This window comes from Zosterops lateralis, assembly GCF_965231275.1.
Source record: "Zosterops lateralis genome assembly, chromosome: 4".
Classification (NCBI taxonomy): Eukaryota; Metazoa; Chordata; class Aves; order Passeriformes; family Zosteropidae; genus Zosterops; species Zosterops lateralis.
In genome coordinates, this window is record NC_139765.1 from 38,760,114 (window position 1) to 38,773,701 (window position 13,588).

The 13,588-nt window shown below is 42.1% G+C and overlaps 1 protein-coding gene across 1 annotated transcript in view; it reads left to right on the forward strand.

Moving 5' to 3' along the window:
- The window catches only part of PTPRB (protein tyrosine phosphatase receptor type B), a 63,828-nt gene that overhangs the window by 14,180 nt on the left and 36,060 nt on the right, over positions 1–13,588 (forward strand). Inside the window, exons 4-8 of the mRNA XM_083860370.1 lie at positions 1,479–1,755; positions 7,887–8,165; positions 8,511–8,768; positions 10,046–10,309; positions 12,790–13,059. Coding sequence (XP_083716496.1) covers positions 1,479–1,755; positions 7,887–8,165; positions 8,511–8,768; positions 10,046–10,309; positions 12,790–13,059 — 1,348 coding nt within the window. The remainder of the gene's footprint in view (positions 1–1,478; positions 1,756–7,886; positions 8,166–8,510; positions 8,769–10,045; positions 10,310–12,789; positions 13,060–13,588) is intronic.

Genomic DNA, 13,588 nt, shown 5'->3' on the forward strand with positions numbered 1-13,588 from the left:
CACACAGCTTTATTGGTGCAGTCTGAAAACAGGGAGACTTTCTTGCTTTCCATGGTGTGTGTAATTTTAGCTCAGGAGTTAATCCGGGGATGTGGGAAGGAATTGTTTCGAGGACACAAACTGAAACACAAAATGGAGATGACTCGGCCACTCACAGAGAGACCCTGCTGCTGCAGGCAGGAGCTCGGTGCTGGGCTCTGCTGGGTGCGAGGCCTCTGGCTGCAGTGCCACATGGCCACGGAGAGAATGGAGGCCTTGGGGATCTATGGTTAACCCTTAAAAATGTCAGTTTGGGACGCGGGAGCTGGAGTGGTGGGTTACCGATAGCTGAGGCCAAGAGGAGGTGGGAGGGCTGTGAGGGCGGCAGGTGTGAGGAGAGGAGGCACGCCAGGTGAGGCGGCCGTGGAACAAGGCAAGGGTGAGGTGAGGTGAGGTGAGGTGAGGTGGCTGAGAGGAGCGGCGGCATGGGGAGACAGAGCACAGGAGGCAAGGCGGCCGTGAGGCAAAGACAGGCAAGAGGCAAGGTGGGAATGAGGAAAGACCAGCATGAGACAAGGCAGCTGCGAGCTGTGGCAGAGGCAAGAAGACATTGTGGGGCGATGCAACCATGAGACAAGGCAAAGCAGCGCCAAGCGTGCAGCCAGCGTGAGGCAAGAGGGCCGCCCCCAACAGCGGCAGCGCTGAGGGAAGGGCCGCCCGGCCCGCCGCGGGAACGCTTGGGAAGACAAGACACGGGGGAAAACAGACATGAGGGGGAAGCAGCGAGGAAGGGAGGAAAGCGGGGTGCGAGAGCAGCCGGGAGGAAGGTGGGATCCTTAAGGAGAGAGGGGCGGCACGCCGGGGCCACTGGCCTGCCCGGTGGGCGGCAGGTCCCGACTCGCCGAGCTTCGCCCCCCGCAACGGGACGCGAGGAAATCGCCTCTTGATTGCGGAAGTCGGCGGGAAGGGCTCCGGGAGAGTCAGCCCGGGTCAGAATGGCAGCGTGGGAAGCCGCGGCCGCCTCCCCCGCCTCCTCCGCTCCTCCTCAGGCGCGGGCGGGCAGCCCCCCCGGCCCAGGCCGGTGTCAGGGAGGCGGCCGGGCGGCCCCGAGCGCATGCCACAGGCACAGGGCGGCCCGGCACAGGGCTCGCAGCCCGGCGGGGAGCGGGGCCCCCGGGGGCCGCCGCCGCCACTTCGCCCCTTCGGATCCCCCAGCCCCGCCGGCCCTTCCCGGTTTCCCCTCCCCGCGAGGGTTTTTGGGGTTAAAAGCTGTCGGCGATGCTGAGCTATGGAGCGGGATTCGCCCTGTGGACGGCGCTGGCCCTGACCAAGGTGAGCGGCGGGAGGAGGGGGCGGTGCAGGGTCTCCCGTCACAGGCACGAGCGATCCCGGGGGACGCGGGCAGGTTCGCCCCGCTGTTGGGGCACGGCGCGGGGACAGGGCTGCGGGCCGAGCCCGGGGTACCGGCGGGTCTCTCAGAGCTGTCCCCCTCTCCGCAGGCCGCGCCGGGGCAGCAGGCGGGATGCAGCGCCAACCTGACGGAGCAGAGCGTCGCCGGGCAGAGCGTTCGGCTGCGCTGGGGCGCCGCGGGCCGCGCCTGCAACTTCAGCCTGAGCGGGCGCTCCGAGGACGGGCAGGCGGCCGGGTGCCAGCCCGGGCCCGCCGACAACGGCACCTACGGCTGCACCCTGCACGGCCTGGAGGCCGGGACCCGCTACCACCTGCGCATCCAGCCCCTCGCCGGCGGCGACGCGCTCAACATCTCCCTGCAGACAGGTACGGGCACGGCAGGTGCGCGGGAAGGGACGCCGGGCTCTTCCTTCTCCTCCCCTTGCTTCGGCCGGCTCCAGGAGGAGGAGGAGAGCCGTTCATTTACAGCTACTGTAAGCGGACAGTGTTTGCTGAGCATAGCAGCCCTGCGCTTGAGTTCCCTTTAGCCCACAGCCAGAAGTAACTACTGCCGACAGGTAGCCCAGCAAGCTTGAAAGAAGAAGGTGCTGTGAGGGTATTAAGTCAGAAAACTGTTTTTTTTAGTAGTAGCCCATAAAGTCCTTTGTGCTTATGGAAACATATTGTTGTCATAGTTCCTCAGTTGACAGTTTATTTACTGTGTTTAAAATACAATGTATTTCATAGCAGGTAAATCTTCTTTAAGGATAACTTACTGTTTCAGCCCATTTCCATACTTTTATTCTGTCTAACCAGAGTCTAAAAGTCAAAGTAAGGCTGAAACGTCCTTCTTACATGTTTTCCTTGTATATCACCAGTGAGGTGTTATGATGTACAGTTGTGTGCGGAGCACTCACAGTGACACATCCATGACTGGCTGTAAAAATGGTCCAGCAGCCTGACAGAGGGCTGCCAAGGAAACCTCCTTTCTACATTCATGTTTGGATGGGCATGTGAACAATTCAGCTGTGAAGCAATGGACAACACTGAATGACAGCAGCTGCAGTGGCACAACTGGCCTCTTTCTACCTGTATTTTTGCTTTTTTGAAGATGATAAACTGTAATATTGTTCAGGCTCTTAAAGGTAGTAGTTCAAGACCCCAAAGAGAGATGTCTTAAATAAAGTCCATCATTAAATGCCTCTCTGATTTGCTCCTAATGTGTTAGTTTTAGAGAGATACTTTAATATTAGTATTGAAGATTATAGCAGCCAAATAATTCATAGTTACCTATTCAGAGGTGTCGCTTTCTGCCAGTGCCTTTTTCCTGTGTTAACCATACAAATGCACTAAATACTCTCCATTAATTTGCTGTGGTAACGCAAGTTTTAAAAACTCCATTGACAAGTCTGTTGGTGTCATAGCTATGCACTAAGCACAAGTCATGTCAGTTGGTAAAATGAGTAATAGTTTCTGCACAGACAGTGATTTAAATTTGTTGTGCATCATGCTGATTGTTTTTAATATTGATATTAATGGCTTGTAATGTGAAAATTGAAAGACTAGATCAACCATTGTCAGAGTGACGGATATAAATCACCATAATTTCTGTATAGTAAAGTTCTATAATTGAACACTTGCATAGAAGTAGAGAAGATACCACTTTAGAGCACATTTTGATTAGTGCATAACCATTAACAGAGAAACTTGTATATGCCATTTATTACTTTTTTATCACTAATTAGATTTTTCAAGGCTGCAAGTTGAAAGTGATTGGAAGTAGCTGATCATTAGAGTCATTATGTAGCTGACATCAAAGTGAAAAGTCTGGTTGAAGTTTAAGTCGGAATACTTAAAATTGGTATACCACAGTTGAAGTGATGTTTACATTTGGATTTTGAATAGCAGAGATCAGTCAAAAGCATGAAATGCAAATAGAAGAGCCATGAATGTTTCCTGCAGAGAGCTACTCAGATTGCTTTGTGCTTACTTGCTTTCCTGGAGTTGAATTGTTTGATGGTGTTCAAGATACACGATTAGCCCCAAAATTTGCCTTTTTTTTCCTGAAGAATTTTTCTAAATTGTGTCTGTGAACAACCCATGTTATATTGTCCGTACTAAGCTTTTCAATGCAGAATGAGTGAGGATTATTCCTGGTTTCCACCAGGGGCAACATTTCAGACCAGTTACATGGAAGCTCTTTCTCACCTGTTCCTTTGTAGCTTGATGACAATAGTTTTAGTTTACTATCTACTGAGCCTGAGTGTCCATAGGTATGCGTTCCTGGAAATGGATCTGTGCATATGGAGGTATAAGCAGTCTTTCCAGCCATATTATAAACAAAATTTCCACCAATTTCAATGCTAGTGGAACTGAGCTATCATGGGCCATCTAAAACCACAATGTCTGACCTTGGTAGTCAGTGAATACTCCCTTCCTGAGCTCTTTTTCTAACAAAGATGGGCTGAGCTGTCCATTGAAGGTGCTTTCTCCACTGGCTATCAAAGGAGGCTGGGTTAGACCAGGAAGCTGAAGCATAGTTAGTTGAAGTGAAAGGAATCCCATCTCACATGTTTTATTTTTGCAAAATGAACATTCAGAAACTAGCTTTTTGCTCATATTCAGTCCTGTAAAAATTTTTGTGTGCCAGTTCTGAGTTTAGTTTTCATCAGGTTTCTTATACAAAGTACTTGAGTAGCTAAGCACATAAAATCCAAAACATTTGGTTAATTTTTGAGTGTGATTTTTTTCTGACCAGGGACTCACGATGAAAGCAATGAACAATGCATACCACACTTGCAGTGGTAATGTAAAAGCTTGGAGAGAACCATATTGGCCTTTTAAGCATATATAATGTCACATTAAAATCATGGTCTCTGTTGTTTGCAAGTTTGATATTCCAACAGAATAATTGTGCAGCTCGCCAAGATTCCATAAACTCTCCAGTAACACCAGATTCACCTTTGTGAATCTTTTTGTAGAGAAGCAGCTTCTATTTCACTTGTGGATACAAATATCTAAAGTCTAATAATGTGTGAAATAGTGGTACAAGAATCCACACTAGTCCTCTAAAGTGACTCTCTACTCAAGAACTTTTGATCTGTGGGTTGTCAATTTCAAGCAGCAAGTATTTAATCCTGTTGAGCAGAAGTAAAATAGGTTATCCAGAATGATGGAAAATATAGTCACATATGCACTTCATACGCCATATATGCATAGACATGGAAACACACACAGTGGGAACATTTGTGCTATTTTTGTAGAATAGGAAAGAAAGAAAAAGCTGATAGCACCATTTATCAGCTTCAAGCTACAGATAAATTTTCCGCTGCAAAACTGAGATTACAGATGTTAGTAGGCACAAGTCTGAATATTTGCTTCATATTAATATTTACAATTTGTTAGGGTTTTTCCAAATAAATATACATACATGAAACAGCACATAAAACCATACAACTAGTCAGCATGCTGCTGACATTGTAAAGCTGGGATATGCACTTGTCCCACCTTTCATGTTATATTCTTTGTTTTCTCTGTAAAACTATTTCTGTGATTAAGAACTGATGTATGGCAAAAGGTGATAGGATTTTGTCTTTCCTGATTTCAAATAAGATACATTTTAAGTTCTCAAATCTCCAAATGTCTTTGCACCAGTATAACTGTATTTCAGTTAATGACTAGGTCTAGTTGAAAATAGTAGTATATTAGTAGTCCCTAAATTACAGTTTAATTTATAAATTTCAATTCTGAATTGAAGTTCTGAATTGAGATATTGGTCTAGAGAGCCATGAAAAATAATTTAGCAGTTACTCCACTTTCAACTATGTCTTTGAAAATAGACTTATAAATGCCATTTTCAAAATCATTGTCTACAAAAATATTGAAGTGCTGTATTATGTTACTGCCTAATCCAGGGCTGTCATACTGTGAGAACTAACAGGTAAATAAATTTTTGTTAGAAAATCCATTAAATATTTGAATGAAAAGAAGATAGAATTTTATCTTCTAAGACACAGACTGTCAGGGTGTTTTTTCATGGTAATATGTAACTCTCTAAATGCCAGCAGCATACCCTGGCCATGTGTTCACTCCTGTAAATTTCAAATTGTTTAGGACAAATTTGATTTATTAGCCATCTGTAGCAACAACATGTGACATGGCTCAGACTATAGGCTGTATAATCCTATCATCTGTAATCATGTAATGGTTATGATCATCATTTCAGAGGCAGAGTACAAGAAGAAGAAAAATAACCACGTTTTAAGGATTCTCTAAGTTGCATATCATCCCAAAGAAATGGATATTTGTGCTTATTAAATACAATGAAATCAACCCTCTTTATGTAACCTTCAGAAAAGTCCTTTTGAAGTAGGTTACTGTTTTATGAAGAGGGAAAGCTAGGAAAAAAAATTGATAATATGGTAGGAAGATGACTGAGACTGGCAGGAATTCCTGGTTACTAAATTCTGGGCTCGTATCTCGCAGGGTTTTGTTTGTTTGTTTGTTTTTTCCCCTGTATAAAGCAGGTGTGTTTCTGTGCTTACAGGCTGTATCTGGGAGTCATGTCACTGGGGTTTGACATAGCCATATCTGTAAATTGGATCTGCAGCAGCTGTGCACACAAAGCATAGCCTCTTCCCCAAAAGTGAAAATGGAGTTGCAATATAATTCAAAGACCATTAAATCTTCTGGAAGATGCCTTTGTAGACCAGGGGACATTAATTCATGTAGTGTCAAATGGTATAAAAATATCTTGATGAAAATATTTTATTTCTGTGATATATCAGTGTTGTATCATAGCCAACAGAGACTTGTATAACAATGTAAATGATTTTTTAAGTGTTTGTTTCCATCCAGGGCTCTTTCAGCCCAGGCACTTCCCAGTCTCATTGTTCCTTTGTTCTAGCGGATGTACAAAGCACTGAGTGTTTTGTTTTCTGAAGCAGATAGATTAGATAAAGTCTGAATTTCTGAACTTCACCTTCTAGGCACGCAACTTTCTTCTTTGCTCATGTACCTTAGAAGACAGATTACCCAGGACAGTATGAGTGCTTCTAAAAATGCAGATATCTTCTTTTGTCAAATTTGGCAAATATTACAGATGATAATGGTAATTACTTTTGCAGGGCTAAAGATCAGTCAACCTTATCCTAACTTAGTCAGAAAGAGGGTTAAACTTCTTGACAGTTATCATGACTGTTCTCTCAATGTCAAGTTAAAACTTTTTCAGCTGGCTGTGCATCTGACCATATATAGTGCTGGAATTTATTTCTAACTTCCAAAGTCTGACCTTTCAGATTAGAACAATTGCCTTCAAGGAACAAGATTATATCCCTGCTATTCACTGTTGCCAACATAATAGTCTTTAGTGGCTTAGTACATGTTATAGGTGGAGCTGGTAGTCAAGCCTATTGTTAAGATTTCCTGACACTTTTCATTAAAACCTCCTGATTCAGTTGCTGTAACTCAGTGAAGTTTTAACTATTTGGCCTGAAGTTTGATGTGCTTGGTCTTTGAATTGATTTTTAATGTTGCTTTTTTCTTTTCCAGATTTAAGCAGACTTAGTTTGGCCTTTAAGAAAGTGGTTAAGAAAAAATAGTTAATTTTACTGATTGATTTTTTTAAAATCAATTTGTTTAATTTTTATTTCTTTTTCTAAAGAGCACTAGCATCTCTGTGGTCTGAAGGAAGAATTTGAATTTAACCAGAGACGTGGGTTCAAAAGGACACAGTATTTTACAGAGTCACAGGAAGTTTGAGGTTGGAGGGGATGTCTGAAGTTTATCTGGTCCAAGCCCCCTGCTCAAGCAGGATGGATCTGGTTACCCAAGATCACGTCCAGTCGGTTTTTTAATGTTTCCAAGGAAGGAGATGCTTCCTTGACATTCGTAATGTATTTAATGGACAAAGTATACCACCAAAACTTGGCACTACTCTGTTCTCATCAGAGCTTTGTAGGAAGTGATTAAACCTTGCACACCGCCCAGAATTTGAAGAAAAAGCAGTTTAAAGGCTCCTAAGGCTCTTCTACTTATGTATTTGTAGGTGGGAAGTAGACTCAACTTCATCTACTTTTAGCCTTTACATTGCGTTTTTTAATTATGTGATTGACACTTTTTCATCTCCTTTGTTCAGAGAACCAAGCAGCAATGACTGCATTGGAAAAATAGTTTTGTTCTTCTGTGTTTGAGGTGCTGTTCATACAGCACAATTGCAATATACATCCACAGTGGAGATGTTTTGTCTGTGTATGTGTATGTCTGTGTGAGTGAGTGTGTACAAATATATAAAAGTAATATTTCTGGATTCTGCAAGACTCTCTTGTAGATTGGCTTCAATGCATGGTATTTATAAATAGAAAGAAAAAACTTTCTGAAAAGTATTGACAGCATCATGATGATGATAGAGAGTTTTGGAAGATTTTTTTGTGCTGCTGAGTAAAATTTTCGACAATCCTTAAGCAAGAAATGTTTTATGTTATGTTTATGTTCTGTGGTTTTTTTTTTCCTAACTGCAGATCCCTTGCCACCATCTCGTTTGGAAATTAATAAGGAAAAAACTACACTCACAAGCTTGCAGGTTCAGTGGGATCCTTCTTCAGGAAAGGTGGACATGTATAACCTAATATTATTTGATCGTGATAATAAAAAGATACAAGAAGTCTCCATACCAGGAAGCATTTCAAAAACAGAATATACATTTTCCAGTCTCATTCCTGGGAACAAGTACAACATTGTGCTCAGTGCTGTTGCTGGAAATAAGACTACCCCCGAACTTCACATAAGTGGATCCACTGGTAGGACTTCTTTTCCTGTAGTTCATCTAAGTAAAACAGCTTACTGTATTCTGCTCTTCTGCATTTTGAAATTAGCAGATGGGTGTAATTCTTCTACATGGGTGTGTATATATATATATTTATGTAAGTATCTATTGATTATAAGTGGAAACAAAATATGAATCTCCGACTGACATAAAGAATTGTTTGCTAAGAATAGAGTCTGATTTTTATTGTGTATTTGGAATTGGGTTTTCAGTAATCCTGAAGAAAACCAACGTATTCCAAGAGTAAATCTGTTCAGAATTGCTGGTATCATGGAGATAAGCATTAGGCCTTAAGCATGTGTTCTTTTTATACCAACAGTGCCATCTCCTGTGAAAAATATTCAGGTCAGTGTCAAGATGGACACTATCCATGTTTCATGGTCTTCTGGCTCTGGACACGTGGATCATTACAAGCTGCTGTTATTGGATAATCACGTACCAGTTCATCAGATTCACCAGGAAGGTTCTCTGACCTCCTACACTTTTTCAGGACTTACAGCAGGCCACCTGTATAACCTCTCAGTCATAACTCAAGCTGCGGAATTGGAGAGCAGCAGTTTTCAAACAGTCAGAACAGGTACGATTTCAGAATTCATCACAACCAAACAAGAAGCTAAGGCCATAACCTAATAGTATTATATGACATATTTCATATTAATAAGTGATTTGTTTCCAAGTTCAAGACACCATAAGCTTATTTAATTCCGTAAGTAACCACTGCAGCAAACTTAGAGGCTAAAAGGAAAGTAGAAAAACTGTGAAATGGAAGTGGAAAAAGAAGTTAAATAGTTAAAGAACTTTAAAATTAAATGTTGGTTGGTTAGGATTTTTTTGGGGTTTTGTTTGTGTAGTTGATTGGTTTGATATGGGTTTTTGGGATTGTTGGTTTTTTTTTTTTCTTTTTTTCTTTTAACAAAGAAATATTGATTCACGGAACTAGAGTTTTAGAAATATTTTTTTTTCAGGAACATTTTTCAGGCTGGACTTCTGTGGTCATAGGGATAATGATATGATAACATCCTACTACAGTCCAATGGTTAAAACACTTACATAGGCAAAAAAAAGATCATACCTTTGCTCTCCTTAATTTCTGGGAAGAGTAAGATGCAATTTCTTCTATGGAGATCTTATCGTGTAAACATGGTGTAATATTAAGTGAAAATATTGTCATGTCTAGGATACACAGATGAGTGCTGTTGTCTAGGGTGTTCGGGGGATTATACTAATTTCATTTTATTTCTTCAGAAATTTTTATTTCTTTCTGTTGTGGGAAAAAGGAAAAAAAAATTAAATCTCGCAGGTATTCTTAGAGCATAACAGCATTCCATATAGTTTGCAGCATGGTCCTACATTTCAGTACCTTCTGTGCCCCAGGCCTGAGAAATTAAGATATTGGAGGTGGCTATGCTTTTCTTTCAGTGAAACATTTGAATAAAGGAGTCCTATTCAAATCCCTTTTACACTGGTATAAATCAGGCATAGCTGCAGTAATGTTGTAATGTTTACCAAAATGTGTGCGGGCATCTCTTGTTCTTAGGAGCATGTGCATGATCTGGTTTATGGTCCAAATGATGGGTGTGAGTGCAGACACAGCTAAAGGATTTTCTCTTCCGTGAATAAATAGAGTGGGCATCATAAGGCATGTCATTCTCAGAAGTGCAATGTCTTACACAGGGCGGGGTTAAGTTGCACTGTGACCAGACTTTGCCCTTTCACTGTTCAGGCAAAATTATTCATACTCCATCTCATATAACTATTCAAAATCAAAACTTAACTATGAGAGTTTGGGAGGATGCAGGTCTTATATATTTGGTGGTGGATGTATTTTATTCTCTTTTTATTTTCCTTTTTTAGCCCCAGCTGAAGTCTTAGATTTGATGGTGACTAACGATGGCAGCTTAGACGCTTTGAAAGTTAAGTGGAGAAGACCTTCGGGAAACCTCAATTTCTATAATATCACTCTGTCTCATCTTGGATCAGTTAAAGAAGTCAAAACTGTACAGCCACCAGTCACAGAGACACAGTTTGACAAGCTAACTCCAGGACGTCTTTATCAGGTTACTGCCCGCACAATCAGTGGTGAACTGTTCACCGATCGGATGGCAACTGGCAGGACATGTAAGTCTTCTGCTTCAGTAAGAACGTTGTAACTATTGCTGGTTTTGCCTACACTGGCCTTGTAGCAAATCACTGTAAGAGACAAAATGATTTGTATTCCAGGCAAAATGAGATTAAGAGCACAATACTGTTTCAGATGTACCTCCTGCTGACTCTATGGCCGCAGTTAATCTGACAGCCAAAAGCAGCTCCAGCATATTTCCTGAGCAGGCAACAGTCATGAAATTTTGTTGGACATTATAGTTGAGTGAGTCTGTGAATATGCAGCAAAGCCGTTGCATACTACTGCACTTCTGACCAGCTTTGTTATCTTGAGTTCAGTTCAGCATACTACATAAACTGAGTTACACTATGGGAAAGTGTGCATGTGGTCAAATTATTAACAGTTTTTAAAGTAATTTTGCAAGCTCTGGTCTCACTCCTTCTTCCAGACACAAATCTACAAACCAGAAAAGATTACATCTCAGATTTCTTTATTGTAAACAGCATAGATTAATAAAGGCAAGTGGCAGCTGGGATAGAGCCAAATTATGAGTTTTGTGTCTTCTTTCAGAAGTCATCATTTTCTTTCAGGTATCTTTAGTATGAATTCTGAATCTGAAAAATCCTACATAAGTCTCCCACAGCATTACTGACCCTAGAGGTCTGTCATCTTTTCCACACCAGCCTAGCCTGAGCAAAAGTTAGATGGTAAAAAATGTCTAACTCAGTGAAGAAGGCATACATACATTTCTAGTAGACTCAGAGCCAAAAGGTGGAAAATGCATGTGTAAGAGAGCAGAGTATTTATTTTAAAAAATATTTATTGTCTGCAACTAAATATCTCCTGTGAAAGTTGCATCCTTGACATACCTAGCTGATAGTCCATTCTCAGTGCAGGCTGGAGAAGCCTTAGAAACCTTTCATGTCCAGAAAGTTGGACTGATTTATATGCTTGTCTGTTTTGTTTGTTTAGCCTATCATTTAAGTCCTTTAAGATGACCATTTCAACTTCAGGCCCTCATGCAACACCACTGATCCCCAGCTTTGTGACCTAGACCCAATGCTTTCAAAGTTGGGGATTAGAAATCCTATTTCCAAAGATGCTGATCATATGCAATTCCTTCCTTTACCATAGACATCAAGAGCTTTGAAAACAGTCACTTCAGCAGAAGCTCTGTGTAGAGCTTAATTTAAAGATAAATTTGTATCTATAAAGATAAATTTGTCAGTCCAGACTGTCAGGTCTACAGATGCTGAAGGGATTAGACTCTTAGGGTCCCTCTGTAACTCACAGAGAAAGCCAGCTCTCCAAGAACATAATACACATTACCGTGTATTGAAAGGGTGCCCACAGCAGCAGAACCAACCAAGAAATGTTGTGGTAAGAAATATGGACATCTCAGAGATTGAAACTTTGTGTCATTAAGGTGTAATGATGTCCAGCCAGCCTGACAAGGCTGACTTTATCTGTTATGATGTAAGTTCATCTGTGCTTCCTAACAATACACTGTGTGCTTTTATCCACTCACTCAGAAGTTGAAACACATTTCCCATATTCACTGGCATATGGGAGTTCTAGGTCTGATATCCTGCTATGCCCATGGGAAGTGAAACCGGTGAGTATTTTGTGAGGCTGGTAGAGAGATTTCAATCCTGTGCTAGATAATGAGCAATTAAATATTAACTAAGCTAGATAAAGCATAAGAACATGATGCTAGCCTTGTAGTTTACAGTTAATACTTATAATGGTCCCAGGGTTCCAGTGCTGATCTCTCAGTATCTTAATACAAAGCTTACAGGTATTCTCTCCTAAGGATCTGCCTCTGTCTTCTAATCTCTGCCTAGTCTGGCTGATATTTAATTATTCCATGAAAATCAGAAAAGCTTCAGTGGTCCAATATGACCTGCAGGAAGATAGAGTAAGAAGGTTAGACATGTAAATTCAGGATCCTTGAAGTACAGGACAGGACAGAGTGGATACTTCAATGGACCACTGTCTTAACCTTGGTCCCTTACACAGCTGTGAGGAATTAGAGCGTACAAGGTGCAAGAAGCTGTTTCTGTAAAAGAACCTTTAGACTGAATTTCTGCTGCTGATACTAGAATTGGGCTGATAGAGATTCAAGTTTCAGCCTTAGCGGTGAAAAATTGATTGACAGTTTCTAAGTGAGCCAAAGTGCAGGAAACAACAGGGAACCTGGCTGAGAACTGCAGGATGCATCTGATAAGTGTACAGGGGAGATTTTGTCTGCCCTAAGAGGGGTTGCCCATTTGTGATGTCAGAAACCATCAGGAAAATAAGTGAGTGGTTTGTGTGGAGAAGAGTAAAAATTGTCTTTAAAATGAAAGCCAACCTTTCCAACAAGATAACTCACATTGCTCTAGCTGATCCAAGCACTTGTACAATAGCTGTGCTGCGAGACAGGTTTTGCCAGTACATTTACATCTCACCAGAAATAACCTACTTCAGAGTTGCTTTTTTGCCTTCTCTTCTCCAGTTCCCCAGAAAGTTTTGGAGCTGCAGGCAGGTCCTAGCGGCTGGCTGCGGTCTCTGCGAGTGACCTGGGTGCCCCCTGCGGGAGACTGGGAGAGGTACCACCTGCTCCTGTGGAACCACTCAGCGCTGGTGCTCAACACCACCCTCGAGAAGGACACCACCGAGTACCTCATCCGTGACGCGGGCCTCATCCCAGGGAGGGAGTACGGCGTGGAAGTCATTGTGGAGAGCGGCGATTTGCAGAGCAAGACAAGTTGCATGGGGAGAACAGGTCAGCATGCTCGTCCAGGCACTGTGAGAGTGCAGAGTTCAGCTCTGTGAACAGTGAAAGAGTACTTGGGAATACACAAATTAATTTCACTATTAATACAGTAAAAAGGAGCTCCCTTGTAAATGACAGAAATAATTTTAGCAGTTCTGTGAAAACTTTCGGGATTACTTTTGTAGTAAATGTTTTGTTAGTGAAAGCTATGGGAACTATGTCACGATTCTGTCACAACTCAGGTGTTACATGTTCACTTCACTGCTGTATTTTATACCTGAATTTGGGGCAACCTATAAAGGTCTTAAAGAAAGCACTATAGGCCTTCCTGTATTGTTCATCAGTATGTTTCCTTGCCAGTCTGTGTAAAGAATATTAACCATATGGCTAAGGTGTGGCTTAGTATGGCCATAGTAGTATGGCTGTCCTATAACATCCCAGTTCTTGTTTTTGTGCTCCATAAAGAAAATGGGTTAGTCTGTTCAAGTCTGTGTTGTTTCCAAAGGAAATCCATATACGCAGCAGGGACGTGAGTGGA